The sequence below is a fragment of the Myotis daubentonii genome, chromosome 2 (assembly GCF_963259705.1).
Source record: "Myotis daubentonii chromosome 2, mMyoDau2.1, whole genome shotgun sequence".
NCBI lineage: Eukaryota > Metazoa > Chordata > Mammalia > Chiroptera > Vespertilionidae > Myotis > Myotis daubentonii.
This window is the reverse complement of record NC_081841.1, coordinates 93,937,593-93,957,902: the sequence shown is the minus strand read 5'-3', so window position 1 is coordinate 93,957,902 and position 20,310 is coordinate 93,937,593. Positions and strand designations below refer to the sequence as shown.

The window sequence follows — 20,310 nt, the reverse complement described above, 5'->3', positions numbered from 1 at the left end:
TGTTTGAGCCACCCTGGCTGCAGGCAATGCCTTGTGGGATATGCCACAGGAGACTCACCCATCCCACTCTCTATTCTCCCAGGATGAAATCAGAGGAAACAGTTTATATTATTACAGGAAGAATTTAGGTTAGGAATCAAAGAACTTCCTGTGAAGATAATGAGGCACCAGAATAGATTCCCGAGGGCTGTTGGTGGGAACTCCTTAGCTAGCAAACCTTAGGAGCAGAGTAGCTACCCATCCATCTGCCTGTAGGGAGGGGCATGGGGCCGGCACTTCCCTCCACACTGACGCTGCGACCCTTTGCTCCTTCTCTGCAGCGAGACCTCGATTTCACAGTAGACTTGGATTTCAAGGGACAGCTGTGTGAAACATCTGTATCTAATGACTACAAAATGCGTTAGCACACGTGGGAAGCTGCAGAGAGCGAGCGAGAAAAACCCTCACCTCGATCTGCGGCACTGTGATGAGAATACTGTTTGCAGGACTACACACTCGAAAACCAGAGTTTTAAATTCTGCCTTGAAGATTGGGGGACTCGCCAGGGCTCAGGTGGCCCTGACACTGGACAGATGACCTCCAGCTGCTCAGCTCTGCTCTGTGAGCCCTTCACAATGTCTTTGCTGTCGCTGACCATGAGCGACCTCCAGTGCTGCGGCTGGGCCCGGGGACAGAAGTGCTCATGTATACCTATTGTCCTTTACTGTGACTCTCCGATCTCCAGGTTTTGCATGCTGCAGGCATCTAGGGCAGAGGCTTCACTAGAACCTGGAGGCTAGTGTCTTTGATAGAATAAGCTGGATTCTGTCTGTGCGGTGGTGTGTGCGTGCCTGCGCGCGGACAGCATATACAGTCGCTTATTTACCCACAACACTGTATATGCATGCATATACAACCACTGGGTGCACCCAAGTGTCCATCCAGGGCGTGTGTGCAAGTGCGCGTGCGTAGAATATCTATTACTCCCAGAGGAGATTTTGTTGCTTTGGAATAGGACTTTGTTTTGTGATTAGCTCTCCACTCCCCCACCCCTTACCAGATGTAAGCAGCTATGAAACATTCTCTGTACTAGCTTTGGTCTTCTTTTGACTAGACCGTGGCTCCGAACCCTGGAGCATAGTACCACACACTCTGTGGGAGCTCAATAAAGGCACATGAGAGTGAAGCAATGGGACGGCTGTGTTCCTGGTGCTCTAAGGGAGGAGGGTGTGAGGTGGGGAAGCGTAAGGCAAAGGCCGCGTTGGAGCAGAAATGAAAGGGCAGCACCTGGCTCGCTTCCTGCTTCAGGAAGGGAGGCTGCTGGGTAGAAGCAGCTGTGAAGTCAGGACTGGCTGAAAGGCACCTCCCGCAGACTCTCAGGGTGGGAGGAGGGTCCTGGAGCTGGAGTGGGGGACATGAGCTGACTGAGAATGCTCTAGAATGGGAGGCCACATGTGTCCTGGAGTTAAGCCAAGGTCGGGAGCAGGAAGCTGGGATGTGCTTGCTGCCGGGAGGGCTGGGGGAAAGCAGGAGATGGTGACTGAGCTTGTGGTTCTGAGTCACTGGAGAGAGACAGGGCAAGGTTTGAGGGGAAGGCCAGTAGACAGCAAGGGACACTCCCTGTCTAGGGTGCTGAGAGTCTGCTGGGTGTGCTGGTGGGTCATCTCGTCCCTGCCCCTCACTCCTGGGCCAGTATCTGGCCTGGCCTGGTAGCCTCCGCATCAGCAGGAGCCCACCCATCTTGAACGGGGCCTTCTCACTGAGCTCAAGCAAGACACGTGGTCCTCGAGGTGGCACGCAGTTTCCCACAACAGCTCCCTTCCACAGTGTGGCGGATAAATTTCCAGTCCTCCCAACTTCTTCATCCTGCCACCTCTGTGACTCCAGTCCCATCACAGAGAGGCAGAACCAGGTGAAAGACTCCTGGGGCTGTGACTGTTACTTGAGGAAAAGGTGGGAGCGTCACCTGTGGACAGGGACCAGGCCTAGCTGCCCTGAATATTCAATTGCCAGGTAGGGGAGGGCCCGCCTCTGGTTTAGGGGCCAGGCACCTGGGGCTGTAGCACCACTGAAAGAAGGGGGGCTGAGCCAAGTGAGTGTTTTCCACACTGTGTCCTGGGGGCTCTAGGACTTGTGGGAGGTGCCAGGGGCAACCCCCCAACTTCAGAAAGAACAATTTTTCCTTTCTCTGTTTTTATTTATTTATTTTTTTGAGGCGGGCAGGGGGGGAGGGGGACAGAATTCTACTAAAAATGAAAATAAAACAAAGAAATGTAAAGAAACCAAGACCAAAACCAAACCCCTTTGAAAATGACTTATGTAGGTGACTCACAGTCCTAATACTCCAAAGTCAGGGCTATCTGGGACTCTCTCTTCCCTTCCCTCCTGCCCAGCAGACCTGGGCAGCCTCACCTAAAGCACTTCCTACAGCCCCAAAGAGCCTTTGGGTCTTTAGTGGCACCTACTACCTGGCCTAGAACCACATTTTCCCTCACCTGCACCTTTGTTATCTCCTGCCCCATCCGCTCCACAATATCTTCTCCATCCTCACTCAGAAGGGGGACAGGCTCTGTCGGCAGAGCGGGGCGGGGGAGGGGGCTCTTGCGGAGCAGGTAGCTCTGAGGCTGCTCTGCTTGGTGGGTTTCACTTGCCCCTTGGCCCGGCTTCTGTGCAGGGTCCCAGCAGGCCGGGCCCCTTGGAGCCTGTGTTTTCCATCAGACACCTCGTGGGGATGAAGTATCATGTCCTTTGCCAGAACTGGTGAAGTGTTTTCATTTGGTTTGTCTGGGTTATTCTCTAGCTTTGGGGCAGGGCAGTCTCATCTGTGTCAGCATTTTTCCTTGGGGAGACATTCCAGGTCTGGGAAGGCAAAGGGGCCATTTAGAGGAAGTGGTCCAGCTGACAGGGCCCAGGATGGGAGGGTGTGGAGGAGGCCTCGGCTTGCCTGAGGGTGGGTGTCCGGGGGTTGGTGTGGCCTTAAACATGATAACGAACTTCAGCGGCAATGGTTCTCAGGCATCTGCTTGCTTGTTGGCTTCCCCAAAGCCGTGGGACTTAGGCATGAGTGCTCCCCACCCGTGCTGCAGCCGAGGCACTGAGACTGGGGAGGAGGAGTGGAGCTGGGCAGTGGGCCCAATCCTGCTCCTCATGCCTCTGCTGATAGTGCTCGTCCTCTGAACCTCGGCCAGCAGGGCCTCTCTTTGTACCTAGAGACACATACAGTGAAAACCGCGAAATGCTTTTTGTCCACACGTATTAAACAAGAAAAGTCTAGAAACTTCAAGGAGACAACAGTGACTGTGTTAGAAGAAGGAGGGGTTGAGGAAGGACTTGGGCTGGGGCCCCCGAGGGGAACTCATCGGGGAATTTTCACTGTGGTGGGAGTTAGGAGCCCTGGATGCTGCCTAGCCTCAAACAGCAAGGCTCTCCTACTTTGTGGAGAATTTCACCCATGGTCAGTGGGCAAAATCCTACTACGCGAAGAGCAACCAGGATGACGATCTCCCAGGAGCTCAGGTGTTGGGACTTGTAGGCATCCCTGACATTCCTGGGGGACAGGAGGTCGGTGAAGACAAGGCCTGGCAGTCTTTTGGGCATCTTCTGCCTTCAGAGGAGAAGAGGGTCACCCCGCAGCCTGCCCTGGCCCTGGGTCTGTGGCCCCCACCACACCACCCCCTCTCTCTGCTCCTGGGGTACAGAGTGAAGCCTGGGAGGCATGAAGAAGCATCCACAACCCCCTTCCCCCCGCCTCCCGCCTTGTCCTGCCCTGGGAAAGAAAGCTCCAGTGGGAATTGTCATTTCTCTCTGATTCGGTGGGAAATAAGCAATATCTGCTGGAGCATGTTCTAAAGAGAAGTCAGTGTGTCAGATGAGGTTTCAGCATGATGATAGAGATGCTATAAAAATGACTTCACTTAGGGAACCTGTTTGTTCCCCCAATCTGACTTTTTTTTAGACTATACTAGGCCCTGTCACTCTTCTCCCTCCCTGGGGAACATCTCCCTTTAGTTCCCTACTTCCCCCAGACCTGCAATGGTGGTGTGTCTGCGGTGGTCTTAATTGGGCTTGTTGGTACCTGTGCTTGCTCAGAGCTTCATTGCATGCATGGTCTCTTCCCCACTAGACCATAGGTTCCAAGGGCAGGAACCTGCCTCCTTCTGCCTGTGTTTTTCCCTGAACAGAGTTGGGGGTGCAGGAGGGAGATCACAGGTGAGAGCTGACCAGCTTGATTCCTGGGGAACATGTCCCAGACCACCTGGCTCCTGTCCTTCCTGTCTGTGCCCTGGGGACATGCCAACATTTTCTTTTCTCGTAAAAGCCACTCCTTTGCCAGGTGCTGCCTAGTTTCCCGTCTCTGAAACCTTCTCTCTTGGCACCACACCTGACATACCATCTCCAGGCCCAGCTTGGCTCCAGACCTCAGTAACAGGATAAAGTTAAGCAAATGCCTCAGCCCATCCCGGTGCCTTGGGGTGGTCACCTGGCCAGGTGTCTGGCCAGTTCTGATTATTGGGTACCTGCCCTACCTTGATCTCCGATCTTTAAGTCCCAGGTCCTATGTGATGCAACGCCCCCCCCCCCCAACTCCCTTACATGGAAGATCCCCAGCCTGGTTTTCTGGAGCCCTCTTCCTAATGACAGATTTTTCTGGATCCTTGCTACCTGCCTGGAGTCTTGAATGGCACCTCCCTGCACACCTGGTTTCTGTGATGCACCCTAACTTGCCTTAGACCCCCAGGCTGTCCCATGTTGTGTCTGAGCCCTGGGCTTGTGGTCTTATGACTGCCAGGAAAGGCCTGATTTCCTGAGGATGGGTCATCTCCTCACTCCTGTCTGACCACTTTTGATGCACTTGGCTCCACATCTGGGAGACTCCCAGGCTGCCTGTCTTGGTCCGTTGGAAGCAACTGGTCCATATTTAACCAAGGCTCAGACACAACATGCTCAGTGATCAGAAGTTCAGCCAACATGCATTTATTGGATACTTAATGGGCTGCAGGTCCTGCGCAGGAGATAGCAATACAGCAACATCAGCAAGCACCGTCCCTGCCCTCACAGCACACACTGCCTGGGTGTCAGTTTCTGGGCAGGCCTGGCCTGCTCTTACTTAAATATTGAGAAGTGCGGACCCTCAGCCATCATCCCTAGCCAACCCAACCCTACCTGTCCCACCCAGTGAGCCATCCATCTTCTTAGCCCAGCTCAGCGACATAAGCTGTGTCAGGGTTGGAGGTGAGGTGTGCAGCTTCTTTGGCGTCTCTCAGTCATTAAACCTATGAAACAGAAGCCCACTGTCTACAAATTCCACAGGAGGGCCAAGCTGGCCATTTTCAAAGGAGGTCTGAGACCCCTTTTTATCCTGGTCATTTCTCTCAGAGCAGAAGTGAAAAGTGCTTTTTCCAACCACTAGGCTGTAGCTAACACCTCAGTCCCAAGGGCAGCCATAGCAAACTGGGCAGAGAAAACACCCAGGACACTGGCTCATTAGACCCAGCCCCTTGTTGTCCCTACCTCAGAAGGCAAGTGACATTCACTGGACAACTCATGACATGAGATTTGGAGCCAAAGGACCAAATCAAACCCCATCTCTGCTGCTTACTCTGTGACTTTGGGCAAGTCCTCCACATCCATGAAACTCAAAAGGAGGTAACTCAGATAAAATGAAAAAAATACAAAACACATTTGGAATCTATAAAGTACAATGGAAATCACAGTTATAAAGCTATTTCAATAATATTTCCACCCTGTACTCTAGCTCCCATCATTGAGAAGCACACTGGATGCCAGTGCCTGAGGCCTGCACCTCTGACGGTCCTGGGGTGAAGCAGGAGTGGCCATCACAGCCTCAGTCAGCAGCTGGTCAGCCCCCAGGGCCACCAACTTTGGCTCAGAGTTTGGGGACAGCCCTGGGCAAAGGTAGCCCATATCATGGCTCTGGTTCACAAGTGGCTTGCAGAGCTCTTAAAGCCTATCTCCAGCCTTAACCAGTTTGGCTCAGTGGATAGAGCGTCAGCCTATGGACTCAAGGGTCCCAAGTTCGATTCCGGAAAAGGGCATGTACCTTGGTTGTGGGCACATCCCCAGTGGGGAGTGTGCAGGAGGCAGCTTATCAATGTTTCCCTCTCATCGATGTTTCTAACTCTCTATCCCTCTCCCTTCCTTTCTGTAAAAAATCAATAAAATATATATTTTTAAAAAGCCTATCTCCAAGCCCTCGGGAAGGCAACAGCTGGCTGGCATCCTGGCACATGACTTTTCATTGGAACTAAAAGAGCCTCAGTTATTGAGATGCCATACCCCCACATGGGGTTCTCTGGGCAGGGTCTCCCCTTCTGGCTCTGTTGACCTGCATTGCTAATCACAAGAACTTCCTAGTGACCTTGAGACGGAGCCTAGTGTCTATGTCTAGTGCCTGTTTGCATCCTGTGGAGATGAGCAGTAGTAACCCAAAGTTGACTTTATTTTGAAATCCCAAACATGCCGTCTTTCCCAGGAGAATTTCCCCCTTGTCATATTTGGTTTTGATCAATAACATGTTGGGTTTGTATACTCTCAGCACCTAATCTCTTTGATGGCCAGAGTTAATGGCTTGGAAGCACATTCTGGGGATCAGCAAGAGGGATGAGTTAGGGACCAAGCTGAGAACCTCATCTTGACTGCAATGGCAGCCACATAGATGTTTGAGAGATGTCTGGCTACATTTAATAAGAAATAGCCAGCCAAATGTCCCCTATCATTAAAAATTGTCATCAATGTGATGGAGGCACATGTCACTGTGGCATTGTGAGTCAGAAGGCATTAGAAGAACAGAACAGTAGGGATCCTTTTCTGTGTGCAGGGCAAGGACTGAGCTTCCCAAGAGAACATCTGTGCAGGAAGGAAGAAGCAAAACCTAGAGATGTGGAAATCCTGTGCTGCACCACAGTGCTGTGGTCTAGGAGAGCATGTGACCGTGAAACACGGAATATCTAGGATGAGGATATACTCACCACCTGTTATCTGGAGGCTGGGCATGGCTTTCAGATTAAGCATGGGGTGGGATTTGTCTTCAGCACAATGGCTCCAGTTCTGGTCTCAGGTGGAACCAGAGAGGTAAGTGAGTTGTCTCTCCCAACTTCCTCCAATCCATTCATATTTCTCAGGGCGCTTCTGTGTGGCAGACACTGTGGTAGGCACTGGGACAAAACAGACACCAGTCTGCCCTTCTGGAATTACAGGGTGCTGGAGGAGCAGACCCTAAACAAGAGTGATAAATATTATGAAAGAGGAGGTACAGAGGCTGAGGAAATAAGAGACTGGTAGGAGATGGAGACACTCTGTGAAGATATGAGTTTAAACATAAACTTGAGAAAGCAGAAGAGGGGGGGAGGTACCTCAGAGGGAGAGATGGCATGTGCTGAGGCCCAGCCCAAAGGAGTCTAGAGAGTGTGGCCGATCTGAAATTTCGAGAAGAACAGAGAACAGGAAAAGGTGAGGGCCTGGGGAGAGCAGCGAGGAGGGAGGCTTGAGATGTAGCCAGGGACCACGGTCAAAAGCCTTGTGAATTGCATCAAGGAGACTTTTTCCTTGGGCAGTGAGAAGACTGCCGGCTTTTAGTGAGGGAAGTGACAGGACAGGAATAGCATGCCACACGTGCTCGCAATCTAATGAGCTCAAGTTGGCAGTCATTTCCCCAGGAAAATGACAGTAGACTTAACCCATTTCCTACTTCAGAAAATCAGCTACAGGAAAGATAAATGTAAAACCGCAGAACTTTTAAGAGTCACTGCGGAGGATGGAGATGGAGGCTTCCTTGGGTGGCTGTTGTGGAAAATGGCTTGAATACAGACTGCTTCATTGTAGGATTGCCTCATTCACCATTTGGGAATCTGCAAATGGGCAATCTGTACAACTCAGAGATAATTTGGATTACCCTTTCCGTGTCACCTCAACCTGTTCTTCCCACAGGCGGCTTCCTCTGGGCTCTGAGCATGTTATTGTCTGGGAGGCGGGAGGTGGTTGGGAGGGTCTGGGCGAGGCTGGGTCTGCATTTCAGGACTGTTCTGCTGTCTTCGGGCCCCAGGCAGCTGTTTCCAGAGCGCATAGTGCTTGGCATCATTTTCAGCTCACAGATGTCTTCTTGAAGAGTCTTTCCGAAGCTTCACGGAGCCTAATGGGTTTCTGATATTATGGCAATTGCTTTCTGGCCATGGTTGGTTAGCCCAATTGGATAGCACATCACGGCTGAAGCCAAAGACACAGACTGCACAGGCTCACTGCTCAGTTTCACGGTCACAGATGATGCCTGGAAACTCCAGCCAGCCTTGGGGATAAACAGACCTGGGATTGAAGCCTGGTGCTTCCTGCCAAAGGCTCTGAGACCTGCACGAAGTTCCTGGAGCTCCCTGCTCCTGTGTGACTTCTTCCCCGTCCAGCGAGGATGACAACACCTTTCTCCCAGGTTGCTGTGAGTGTTAGGTGAGAAAGCAGTGCACAGTCCCACCGCTGCATGTAAACGGAGCTTCCAGTTCTGCCACAGAGGCCCCAACAAGACTGTTCAGGTGCCTCTGGGCTCAACCAAGGAGGGAGAGAGAGGCAACTCTAGGAGTGTGTCTGCCCACAGTGAGTCGGAAAGCTTGCCTCGTGGAGTCAAAGTGAAGAGACATGATCCTCTATTGCTTAGAAATGGTTCTGAAGATGGTCTTGGATACCGGCATTCGAGGCTGCGGGAGCTCAGAGCAGGGGCGACCTGAGGTCATTAAACATGACTCGGGGCCTGAGGCCACCCTCTGGTGTGTGGTGCAGAGCTCAGGCGGCAGGAGGCTTCCCGTGGTGTCCTAATGAGGACTCGCAGTCACTCTGGAGCAGAGGAGCCAGGGCTTGGTGGAGTGTGCTCTCTGGAGCTGAAGGAGTGAGTTCAAAGCGCAATTCTCCCACGCTTGGCTGTGTAACCTTGAGCAAGTTGTTAGCCTCTCTCTGCCTCAGTTTCCTTTACCTGTAAATAGAAGGTAATCCTATATGATCTTCCTCAGAGGAAGGTGGTAAGGGTCAAATACCAGCCATGCCTGGGACCAGGGCAGCATTCTGTGTTAGCTGTTACTACTACGACAGGCTGAGGCTCTGACTCATACCAGGCTGTGAGTTCCTCTGGACCTGACCCACGTTAGCCCCTGTGAGCCTCACGGGTGTCTCCCTGTGCCCCTGAGCGGATATCTGTGCCCACACTTACCAAGCATGGTATCAGCATCTGTTTTTGTGTCTATCTTCCCCCCGACTGTGATGTCTAGGAGGGAAGGTTCTGTGTCTCACTTGGGTTTGTATTTCAGGTTCCAGCACAGTCCCGGTCCATTGTAGGTGTTCAGGGAACACTGGCCCGGTGAGCAGATGATGGCTTGCTGCCATGATGCTCCTGTCAGTTGTCGGTCTGCCTGCTACTCCTACTTGGGGACCTACTGTGTGGCCTTGAGGGGCCTGTTTCCTACTAGACCTCAGCGCTCTCATTTACGAAATGACGGTGCTTAGCTTACGGTGGTCGCAGGTCCTCGCCAGCATGAAGAATCTGTGATTTTCTAACTCTGTAGCTCCACAGCTCTTATTTGATGAACCTGAACTCAGAACTTTCCAAGAAGATCCTGGCTTTTCAGTGGAAGAGAGTAGAATGGCTGCTGGGCTTTTGGAGGGGCAGGGATCAGGCTGAGAAAGAAAGGCTTGAGGAGGAAATGAAGTTCCTGCCTGGACAACAGAGAATTCTGGAGGCTTTGCCAATGAGGAGCCAGAAGAAAGGGGGAGCTTGACTGTACTTTGTCAGTCTGTGACTCTGCTGAAATGGGACTATCTCTTGGAAAATCATTTTAATAGCTGTCAGGAAATGGAGTTAAGGGTGCTGGCTGCGGGCTGGCTGCGGGCTGGGTGACTTGTCCATGCAGGGAGTTAATTTGGCTCTGCTAATATTGCATATTGATTATCTCTGATTAGATTTCCTTTCATGTGTCACTCCCAAATGTTTCTCATGAGTGGGTCTTGGAGATGTGGGCTTCTGAGGAAGGTGAGGGAAGAGCAAGGGGAATAGGGCTGAGTGGGTGTCCAGGCTCAGGGGCCCTGGGAGAGATGGAAGCTGTGGGCAAACTGTGTGATTGTGTCTAACCACAGTGGCTCCAGCCTCAGACTTAAGGGTCCTGGGCCAGAGAAGTCCTGGCTCCCCAGCCCTGCTCTAGAGGAGGTCCTCATGCTCACAGAGCCTCAGTTTCCACACAGAGAAAATGATTCACAGAGGGTGTCGAGGAAAAGACTCTAAAACTCTAACGTGCCTACACTTGTGGGTTTTCTGTTGCTCCCTCCCAGTGCACAAGCACAGCGAGCTTTGATTATTCATGGAGGAAACTATGGCCTGGAGAATTCAAAGTAGTGGATTATACAGAATGTAATTTTATTTGGTGTGAGATTTGCAACGCATAATCCCTAAGTCCCCACCTTATTCTTAGAAATCCCCTTTCCTAAGGCTCTGGATTTAATTGGAAAAAACTCAGTGTTTGAGATGTAATGACTTAAAGTATGGGGTGGAGAGGCATCAGGTAGTCTGAAAACTCACTGGACTGTGGGAAGGCAGAGAGGGAAGGCCAAGAATACAATATGGCCTGGCTCATAGACAAACCTAGGACACACTGAGAGTTGAGATTGGTTGGTATGAGTTCTTCCTTCTTCCTTCTCTTCCCCACACCCTGGGCCACTCTCACTTGCACTCCAGTCTTGCCTCCTACTTCCACTCCACTCTCTTTGGCACAATTGTAAAGCAGACCTGTCGCCCTGTTAACATCCCTCTAAAGCCGCGGTTCTCAACTTGTGGGTTGCGACTCCTTTTGGGGTCGAACGACCCTTTCACAGGGGTCGCCTAAGACCATCGGAAAACATATATAATTACATATTGTTTTTGTGATTAATCACTATGCTTTCATTATGTTCAATTTGTAACAATGAAATTGGGGGTCACCATAACATGAGGAACTGTATTAAAGGGTCGCAGCATTAAGAAGGTTGAGAACCACTGCCTAAAGGCTCCTTGTCATCTACAGGGTGACATTTAAACTCTTCTGATGCAGGAGAGCAGCTCTCAAGTTTTGGGCTTCTCTGTTTCCATCCCCAACTTACTCTCAAAGCCCAGCTTCAGCCAACCCCAGACTCCTCACCCTGCACTCTGCTACAGCCATAAACCCAGCACCAGTGGGTCCCCAAGCCAGCTCACTCTCCTGGGGCCCTTCTCTCCCCTTGGTATTCCTGACTGTTGAGCTACTCCCTTTCTTTCCATCTTTGCCTGAGGGCTTCCCTTTGATTTCACTTCTCAGACCATCACTGAATCCTTTGTTAAGACATGGCTGCCTCTACCCATCTTCCCTGTCCTTCCCCCTCCAACTCCAGGGGCAACTTAATCCTGCTAAAGTCTCACTTCCCATACTACACTGCAGTCTCTCATAGTCTCTCCATCTGCTAGTATAGCTCCATCACTGACTTTGAGCTTCTTCATTTTTTTTAGTTCTTTTTTATGTTCCAAGGGCATAGTGTAATGGCATATATTGCAACTTTTGTGGAATGTATTTCAAGTCATAAATGGTAGGACAACTGGGGAGGGAGTCAAGGATAAAATTAAAATGGGTAGAATGTGTGGCTTCATCAGTGTGTGTGTGTGTGTTGTGTGGCACCTGAGCCCCAACATTTCCTCCTGAGTACAGGGAATCAGGTGACTGCTATCTACGGCCTGATAATTGAGAGGGTCCACAGTACCAGGGAGGCCTCAATCCTGTTGGCCATCTGCTTAACTAAAGACCTGTTGCAGGACCATAGACAAGTCATTGAAATTCCCTTAAAGAATCCAGACAGAGGGAAGAGCATGGGCAAAGACAGAGGCACACAAGGGCAGATCCAAGGTCAAGAAAATGTTCACACACAAGCAGATTTTTTACTTTCTATTATTCCATTCCATTATTATTGATAATAATGGTAATATTAAACAATTGTTTAAACTCTTTTAACTTATAATTAAATCAGAATTTATGGTAGGAGGGGAGCGCAAGATTTTTAAAAAATAATAAAGTAGATAAAACAATTAAAAGTGGAATAAATATGAAGAAATAAACTAGTTAAAATAAAGAAAAATCCTTCCCCTATTCTCCCCTCTCCCCCCAGTGATTCCAATGAGCAGCGAAGGTTGAGTGCAGGAGCTAAAATCACTCCGTGGTGTGGGGCAGGCGGTGCTGCTGTTTCAGGTGAAGCAGTTCTGATTTCAACCACTGCAACCCAGCAGCTGGCCACCACCCACAAGATAGGAAGCATGCGGCAGGGCCTACTTATCAAGTCTCCAAGAGATGATGCTCAGGGACTAGAGGGAACATGACTTGAATCACAGCAGGAGAAAATTGGGTTAGATCAGTGGTCGGCAAACTGCGGCTCACGAGCCACATGCGGATCTTTGGCCCCTTGAGTGTGGCCACGAAGTTTCAATCACACTGTAGGTGTGCGCCCGCACGTGGTATTTTGTGGAAGAGACACACTCAAGGGGCCGCAGTTTGCCAACCACTGGGTTAGATCAACCAAAGTGGGCCAAGGCCCCAGAACCAGTTCCCAGTAAATATCAGGGGACAGACTGGGAACCCTGCTGTGACAGGAGCCTGTGAAACCCTCACAGGTGGACTATTGATCGTCAGAGGAACTAGGGGTAGCAAATGACCTTCCCAGCAAGCAGAGCATATAGAATTGGAAAGGCAACTGTGACGCCAAGACAGCCAGGAGCCAGCATGGCTGCTCACTGACCTGAGACCCTGGCAAGTCCCTCCTCCTGCATGAGCACAGGGGAGCTTGGTGAGCCTGCTCTGGGATCAGTCTAGCTCTGCATTTTCACACAATAGTCAATGCAGAAGACCAGTGGTTAGGCAGGCAGTGAGCTAGGAGTAAGGGTGCACAGCACTCATGAGGGTGGTCATACTTGTCTCTCACCAAGTTAAGGAGGGAACCCGGATAGACCCCAGGGCCTCCCAGCCATTGCTCAGGCTGCAAACTTCATGCCACTGAGAGAAGAGAAGGGGTGGGGAGAGGGAGGAGATGGCCCTCATGAATAAAAACTACTCTGGGAGGGGGCAGGAAAGGGAAGGGGGAGGAAGAGAAAGAGAGAGGGATGAACATAGAGGAAGGAAAATGCAGCCTCATCTGCTTGTTTGTGTTTCTTGTATTTAAGATGCTACCTTCTAGCATATTTTTAAATCCATCAGACATGAGAGGCTGATTTAAATAGACCCACACTGGGAAGCTGGTAATTTCACTTGGCACAGTAGAGAGCTGGCTGGACACTGGTGAGGCCTCAGCACCCCTCCCCATGCCAGACGAGCTGTGAAGCCCAAACCTCTTCGGTTGACTTTTAGGCCAGGTGCTTTCCAATCCCTGATGTGAGAGCACAGGCTGGAGGTTGGGAGGTGAAGAGGATGATAGAGAGTTAGAAAGATAAAGAAAAAGAAGAAAGGGAGGGAAAGTAGGGTGTAGGGAGCGGCTATAGGGTTAAGCCTGGGGCTGACCTGTTGGCAAAGCCACAAACAAGTCCCAGCTTAGAGGGCACAGCCCTCTTAGCATAATTAGGCTTGACCTTATGATGCTCCCTAGATCTTATCTGGGTAGCTAATGGGCTGGGGGAGGTACAGCAAGTGCTGCTAAACCAAGTGAAACTCACAAGAACATTGTAACTATGGTGACCACTACCTTGTTTACCTCTGGCTATAAAATAAAGCATCAGCTTGCTGTCTGGGTCCCTCTCTGTGGCCTTAGCCAGGCACGGGAGATCCACCTAGACCCAGCTTATTCTCTTTGTCTGTCTTTTCTACATCCTTCGCTGCCCCCCCTCCCCCCACCCAGGCTCACCGAACCCTTGGCTGTGCTGGCCCGGCACAGTAGGGGGAGACCAGGAGAGAAAGTGGAGGTGGGTTCCTTGTAATTCACTGTATCTAGTTTCTCACTGACATTCCGAAAAGAAGAGTTCATCTGCTTGAACACCTCCAGTGTCAGAGAGCTCACTACCGAGTGAGGCAGCCCATTCCATTGCTGGACCATGTTCACTGGGATAAGCTTCCTTGCGATAAATCAAGTCCCCACTGTCTGCATTCCCAGCTCTCTTGAGTCACTCAGAACAAGTGTAACACCAAAGTCAGCCCTCCCTGAACGCAATATGCCCGTCCCTCTTCCACACTGATCCGTCTATGCTGGTTCCCAGTCTCCTTACTATACATTATTACAACATAAATCTTGTAAAACCAAAATATTTCTGGGTGCTAATGAATGTATTTGCAGCTGTAGTCAATGCAACAAAATTCCAGGAACAACAAAAGACATTTGTCATTTATTTTTTATTGTCATTCAACACACTCTCATTGAGCCCCTACTCTGGGGTCCGACTAGGTGCTCCTGTTGGCATGTGGAATATGAAGGTCCTGCCCAGTACCTTATATACAGGGGGAGCCAAGCTCCCAAAGAGAAGCCAGGAGGACCGAGAGTCCCTCCCCCATTGAGTGGGTGTGGGGTGAGGTTGGCTCGAGGGCCTTCAGCGAAGGAGAGCCATGGCATTGTTGTGGCATGTTAATGTACACTGTAGGTTTCTAGGTGTTTCCTCAAGTACTCAGAGGACCCTTTCCTGCTCCCTCACCTCTGGATATAACTTGAGACAAACATTGAGCATCTTAGAGCCCAGTTGTTGGGCATTGAAGAGAATCCATCCTTCATTCATTCAAGGAATATAAACGTTTCAGAAGGTAGTTTTTTTTTTTTAAATGTATTGAGGTATAATCTACATAACAAAATTTATAATTTTAACCATTTTTAAATGTACAGCTTAGTGGCATTAGTACATTCACAAGATTGTGTGCAACCATCAGTACTCTCCAACTCCAGAACTTTTGCATCATCCCAAAGTGTTTTATAAATCTAATATAAAGGTGGTTTAATTAGGAATGTGCTATATAAAGTCTTGATGGGCAACAAACCCACCCATCCACTGCCTCATATCTATTACATACCAGGCCCCAGTAAGTACAATACTGAGTCCAGAGCCCTGCCAGTGAGAACCTTATCATCTGCGATGCTGGCCTTGTCCAATGTCAAAGCGGAGTGAGGGTACAAAGCTTTCTTAGATAAAAGTCTCTAGCTTGAAAGGATGCAAGTTCTCCTTATTCTATTGGCCCAGGGAAATGGGAGCTGCTCTTACCTGAGGCCTCAGCTTATCCCAGTTACCAAATGTGGGCTTTTCTTTCTTTTTCCTATTTTGTTTTGTTTGGTCTCTTGCACAAATTTAATAACTCACATTTGTCTACAGACTTTCAGTTGACTAAGCCCTTTCCTCAGAGTTCTCATTTGACCTTCACTACCCCGTGAGGGCAGTTGGGCAGAGAGCACTATTGTACAGACTTGGAAGCTGGGGCTCACAGTATCATGCAGTTCCAGGTTTTGCTCAAGGTCATATAATTTGTGGGGAGCACAGCCTGGGTAAAGATGGCTGGTTCCACACCAGGAAGAAGGAGAACTGGGCAGACAAGTGTCTTTTTATGCGCAGAAGCATGGAGCTCAAGTCAAATTAAGTTGTTGAGCTGCCTGTGGGTAATGGATTGCTGCTGCTCGTGGCAGCTGGGGTGGCTGCAGGGTGATGAGCTGGAATGCTCTGATGGGCATCACACTGTCTGAAAGGCAATTAAATTGCAGCAGCTAGACTGCTCCTCAACACTTTGTTTTAAAAACCAGAAGCATTTTAAAACATTTGACTCATTTGAAGCACTGACGCAAACCCCATGGGTCTACCAGGTCACAGGCCCAGAGGTCCAGCCTTTGGGACCTGGGGCTCCAGGGGAGTGAATTCACCAAGTGGTGAGCCTTGTTCTTGAGAAATGAAGCTCTGCTCTGAGTGCTCCTTTAGGCAAGCATTGTTTGCCAGTCACTGTGCTAAACATGAGGTGACAGAGATGAATGCTTCTGCCTCAGGAGCTCAATCCAGTGCATTTTGCTCATTAGAGCCCTTGGGGCAGTGTGTATAAATAATCACTGCACACTATCATTACAGAATAGCCTGGGGAGTTCATGGGCCAGATATTGAATTGCCCCTGACACTCTGCCCTTGACCTAGTGCTACACATGCTTAATGAATTCTAGTTCTATAGTCACATTACTCAAACATTCTAAGGCCCCTTGAAGTCCACATGTTTCAATTTCTGTTTCCAAGTTTTTTTTAAAAAAAGTTCATTCTTTCCGTATTTTTGCTTGGTAGTGTGGTGTTTTTATGGGTAGCATTTATTTTTATAGGTCAGATGGATCAAGCAATTAACTCATTATGATAGCACAGGCCTCACTGGCTCTATGAGTTCTCATTTGTTGGGAGAAGAATCTCCTGGTGTTATGACAAGAGCCTGTAAGTCCCACTTCTGAATCAGAGCCAAAGCCCTGATCAAGTCCCAGGCCTGAGATAGGTCAGTTCTTGGGCTTGACTCAGTCCTGCCGCAGGGTGATGAATGACCCACCTCGCCAATGCTCCTCAGTTTCCACATTGATTCCAGGTCCTCTGCCAAGTGTTATGTGGTTTCCCAACCTCCAGCATTTCCAGCAAGATCTTTTTCCTAAGTAGGACACTTCAATGAACTTGGCTCCACTGACCTTTGTTCAAGGTTAGAGTTATGATGTTCTTTGTTACTTCTACTGCTGATAATTAACATGTTTATTAATGGACACATTAATAGATTTAGGAAGTGGGGGAGGTTTAGAAACCTCCTATATCCTGTTAACCATTATCAATATCCCCCACCACAACCTATATACCCCAGGATAAGAATGTAAAATCCTATGAATTTTGACTGAACCTGATTAGAATTTGTATAAACCAATTTCCATTCCTCAGATGACAGGAGGAGAGATGGCAGTACTCACAGGGCCACTCAGCAACAGGGCATTTAAGTCTTAGGTTTTGTATGTTTGTGTACTGTGATTTCATTATTTTGAAGTCATTAATCTGCTTTTTTAAAAAAGCTTCTGATTTGCAGTCTTCTATCATTTATACCTTTTGACCAAAGCTTTGTGGAATGTCTGAATTCTTGGCAGGAGGAGAAGCTGCCTGAGGATGTCTGGCCTTCTTCACTTCCAAGGAACTGGATACCTCCTTGGGCTGCTCATCTCTAGCACAGAACCCAGAAGCTCAAAATGGAGAGGAGGATCCTCAGATCTGAAGGACTTCTGAGTTTCATGAGAGGAGGGTTCTCAGATCTGAAGGACTTCTGAGTTTCATGTTCTCCCTCCAATTCAGAAGAGATAAAATATGATGGGGAGGAGCTTAGAGGTAGGGCTAACAAATGAACTCAGAGTTCTGGCTATGTGGTATGGAATATAAAGAAGAAAGCAGGGATAGAAAGCAGAGCTTGATTTGTACATCAGTTCTTTGAACTTTAAATCAGCTTTTAAAAATATTTTCAAAGACCTAAAGGAAACAATGTCTAAAGAACTATAGGAAAGTATGAAAACAATGTCTCTCCAAATACAGAATATCAACAAAGAAGTAACAATTATAAAAAGGAAACAAAGAGACATTTTGAAATTGAAAAGTACAATAATGAAAATGAAAAATTCACTAGGGGATCCCAATAGCATATTTGAGCAGGCAGAAGAAAGGCTCAGTGAACTTGAAGATAAGGCAATTGAGATAATCTGGTATGAGGAACACAAAGTAAAAAGAATGAAGAAAATTGGACAGAGCCTCAAAACCTATGAGACATCATAGAGCATGCCACCATGGGCATAATAGGAGTCCTAGAAAGAAAAGAGAAGGAGAAAGGGGCAGAAAAAAATATTTAACAAAGTAATGACCAAACACTTCCCAAATTTGATGAAACACATTAATATACACATCCAAGAAGCTCAACCAACTCCAAGCAGGATAAACTTAAAGAGATCCATAACTAGACACATCAAAGCAGCAAGAAGCAATTCATCATATACAAAAGAACCTCAATTAGATTCGCAGCTGATTTCTCATCAGAAACCATGGAGGCCAAAAAACAATGGAATAGTATATTCAAAGTACTGACATTCTGACTGAACAGGGAAGGACGTGCAAGGAGGGTGGGGGGAGGAGGGAAAGTTGGCAAGTGGTAGGGGGCGTTATAAACCAAAAGTTCTATATCTTACAGTTACCATTCAGTCATTTCTAGATAAACAAAACTAAGAAAGTTTGTCTTTGGCAGACCTGCTCTATAATAAATATGACTGAAATGAAAGAACACTAGATAGTAACTTGAATCAATATGAAGAAATAAGGGGCACTGGTAAAAGCAATTATATAATTAAATATAGAAAATGGTACAAATGTATTTTTGCTTTAATTCCTTTTTTTCCTGTTTGATTTAGAAGACAACTCCATAAAATAACTGTAAATCTATGTTGATGGAAACAAAATGTATAAATATGCAATTTGTGACAATAACAACATAAGGAAGGGGGAATAAAGCTATACAAAAGCAGTTTTGTGTACTGTTGAAATTAAGTAGGTATTAATCTAAACTAGTTTGTTATAAATGAGATATTAATAGAAACATCAGGTAACCACCAAGAAAAATAAGTTTAAAAAAGTATAGTAAATGAAAAAAAGGGGAAATAAAACAGCACACTAGAAAATAACTAAGACAAAAGAAGGCAGTAATGGAGGGATAGAGGAAAAAAAGACATTCTATATAATAAAGAGGTAATATGCAAATTAACCCTTACACCCTCACAAGATGGCTGCCTACAACCAGAGTTAGTGAGGGAGGACAGAACAACTGAACAAGCAGGCTGTGTGGGGTGACCAGGCCAGCAGGGGGATTAGTGAGGGATGACCAAATGACTGAACAGCAGGCTGCATGGGGAGACCAGGCCGGTGGGGGGTGGGCAGTTAGGGGTGACCAGGCCAGCAGAGGGGGGACAGTTGGCAACCAGGCAGGCAGGCAGGTGAGCAATTAGGAGCCAGCTGTCCAGGATTATGAGAGGGATGTCCAACTGCCAGTTTAGGCCCAATTCCCAAGATTGGGCCTAAACCGGCAGTTGGACATCCCCCAAGGGGTCCTGGATTGGAAAGGGTGCAGGCTGGGCTGAGGGAACCCCCCCCCCCCCGTGCATGAATTTCATGCACCGAGCCTCTAGTTGAAATATAAAAACGAAATAGCAAAATGGCAGGCATAAATCTTAATTTACTAATTACATTAAATATAAACAGTTTAAACTTGCCAATTAAAAGGCAGAGATGTGAGGAATAGATTTAAAACACTATCCAACTATATGCTGTCTATAAGAGGATCATTTTAGACTCAAAGGCACAAATAGGTTGAAAGTTAAAAAATGGAAAAATACACCATGCAAACAGCAACTGACAGAGAACTGTTGTGACTATACTAATATCATAAATAATAGATTTTAGATACAAATTGCTATAAAGACAAAGAAGGATACTTTATAATGATAAAGTGCTATTTCATAAAGAAAAAATAAACAACTACAAACATATATGAACCTAGAAATAGAGCTCCAAAATACATAGAGAAAACTGAGGTCTTTAAGAGCAGTCTAGGAGAAGGCAGCTCTGTCGTAAATATTTGATGCCCATGACCCATTATGGTGCTTAATAGTCTACCACTAAGAGTTCATTCCTTGGGTTAAAGTTTTGGTCTCCCTTAGAGTTCTTTGTTAAAATGTAAATATAGCCCTGAAGCCACCATTTGTATTAACACCTTAGTAGAAATTGGTTTAAGATCTTTTGGAGCAGTGATCTCTTGTGACAGAAACAAAGGCTGAGACATTTTAGATAGAGCGAACAGGAGTGGCCTGGAGTAGGCCAGGGGTGAGTAGAAAGGAGGAGAGTCCAAGACTGGGTGGAGGTATTAAGAATAGAGAAAGACCCCAGAGTGGCTCAGTGTTTGAGCATCGACCTATGAACCAGGAGGTCATGATTTGATTCCCAGTTAGGGCACATGCCCGGGTTGCTGGCTCATCCCCAGAAGGGGGCAAGAAAGAAGCAGCCGATCAATGAATCTCTCTCATCATTGATGTTTCTAGCTCTCTTTTCTTCTCCCTTCCTTTCTGAAATCAATATAAATATATATATTTTTTAAAAAGAATAGAGAAAGAGTATAGGATGGGAAGACGTGGAAGAAAGCTAGGGTATCACAGAGAAACAGAAAGGACCCCAAAGAGTCTGTGAAAGGAAAGTGAATGGGGCATTGCTTTGGTGCCAGAGCTCATGGTTTGGCAATTCAAGGCTGAGGGCAGCAGCAGACCCCAGAAGAAGCACAAGGAAGCAGAATACAGCAACAAGTGAGGATC

At 47.9% G+C, this 20,310-nt stretch overlaps 1 protein-coding gene across 2 annotated transcripts in view; it reads left to right on the top strand.

The window, feature by feature from the left end:
* The window catches only part of PRMT8 (protein arginine methyltransferase 8), a 92,679-nt gene extending 91,514 nt beyond the window's left edge, over positions 1–1,165 (top strand). For both annotated transcript variants that reach the window (XM_059681044.1, XM_059681043.1), the window contains exon 10: positions 321–1,165. In XM_059681044.1, coding sequence (XP_059537027.1) covers positions 321–404 — 84 coding nt within the window. In that variant the 3' untranslated portion in view covers positions 405–1,165. The remainder of the gene's footprint in view (positions 1–320) is intronic.
* Positions 1,166–20,310: the final 19,145 nt, after the last annotated feature.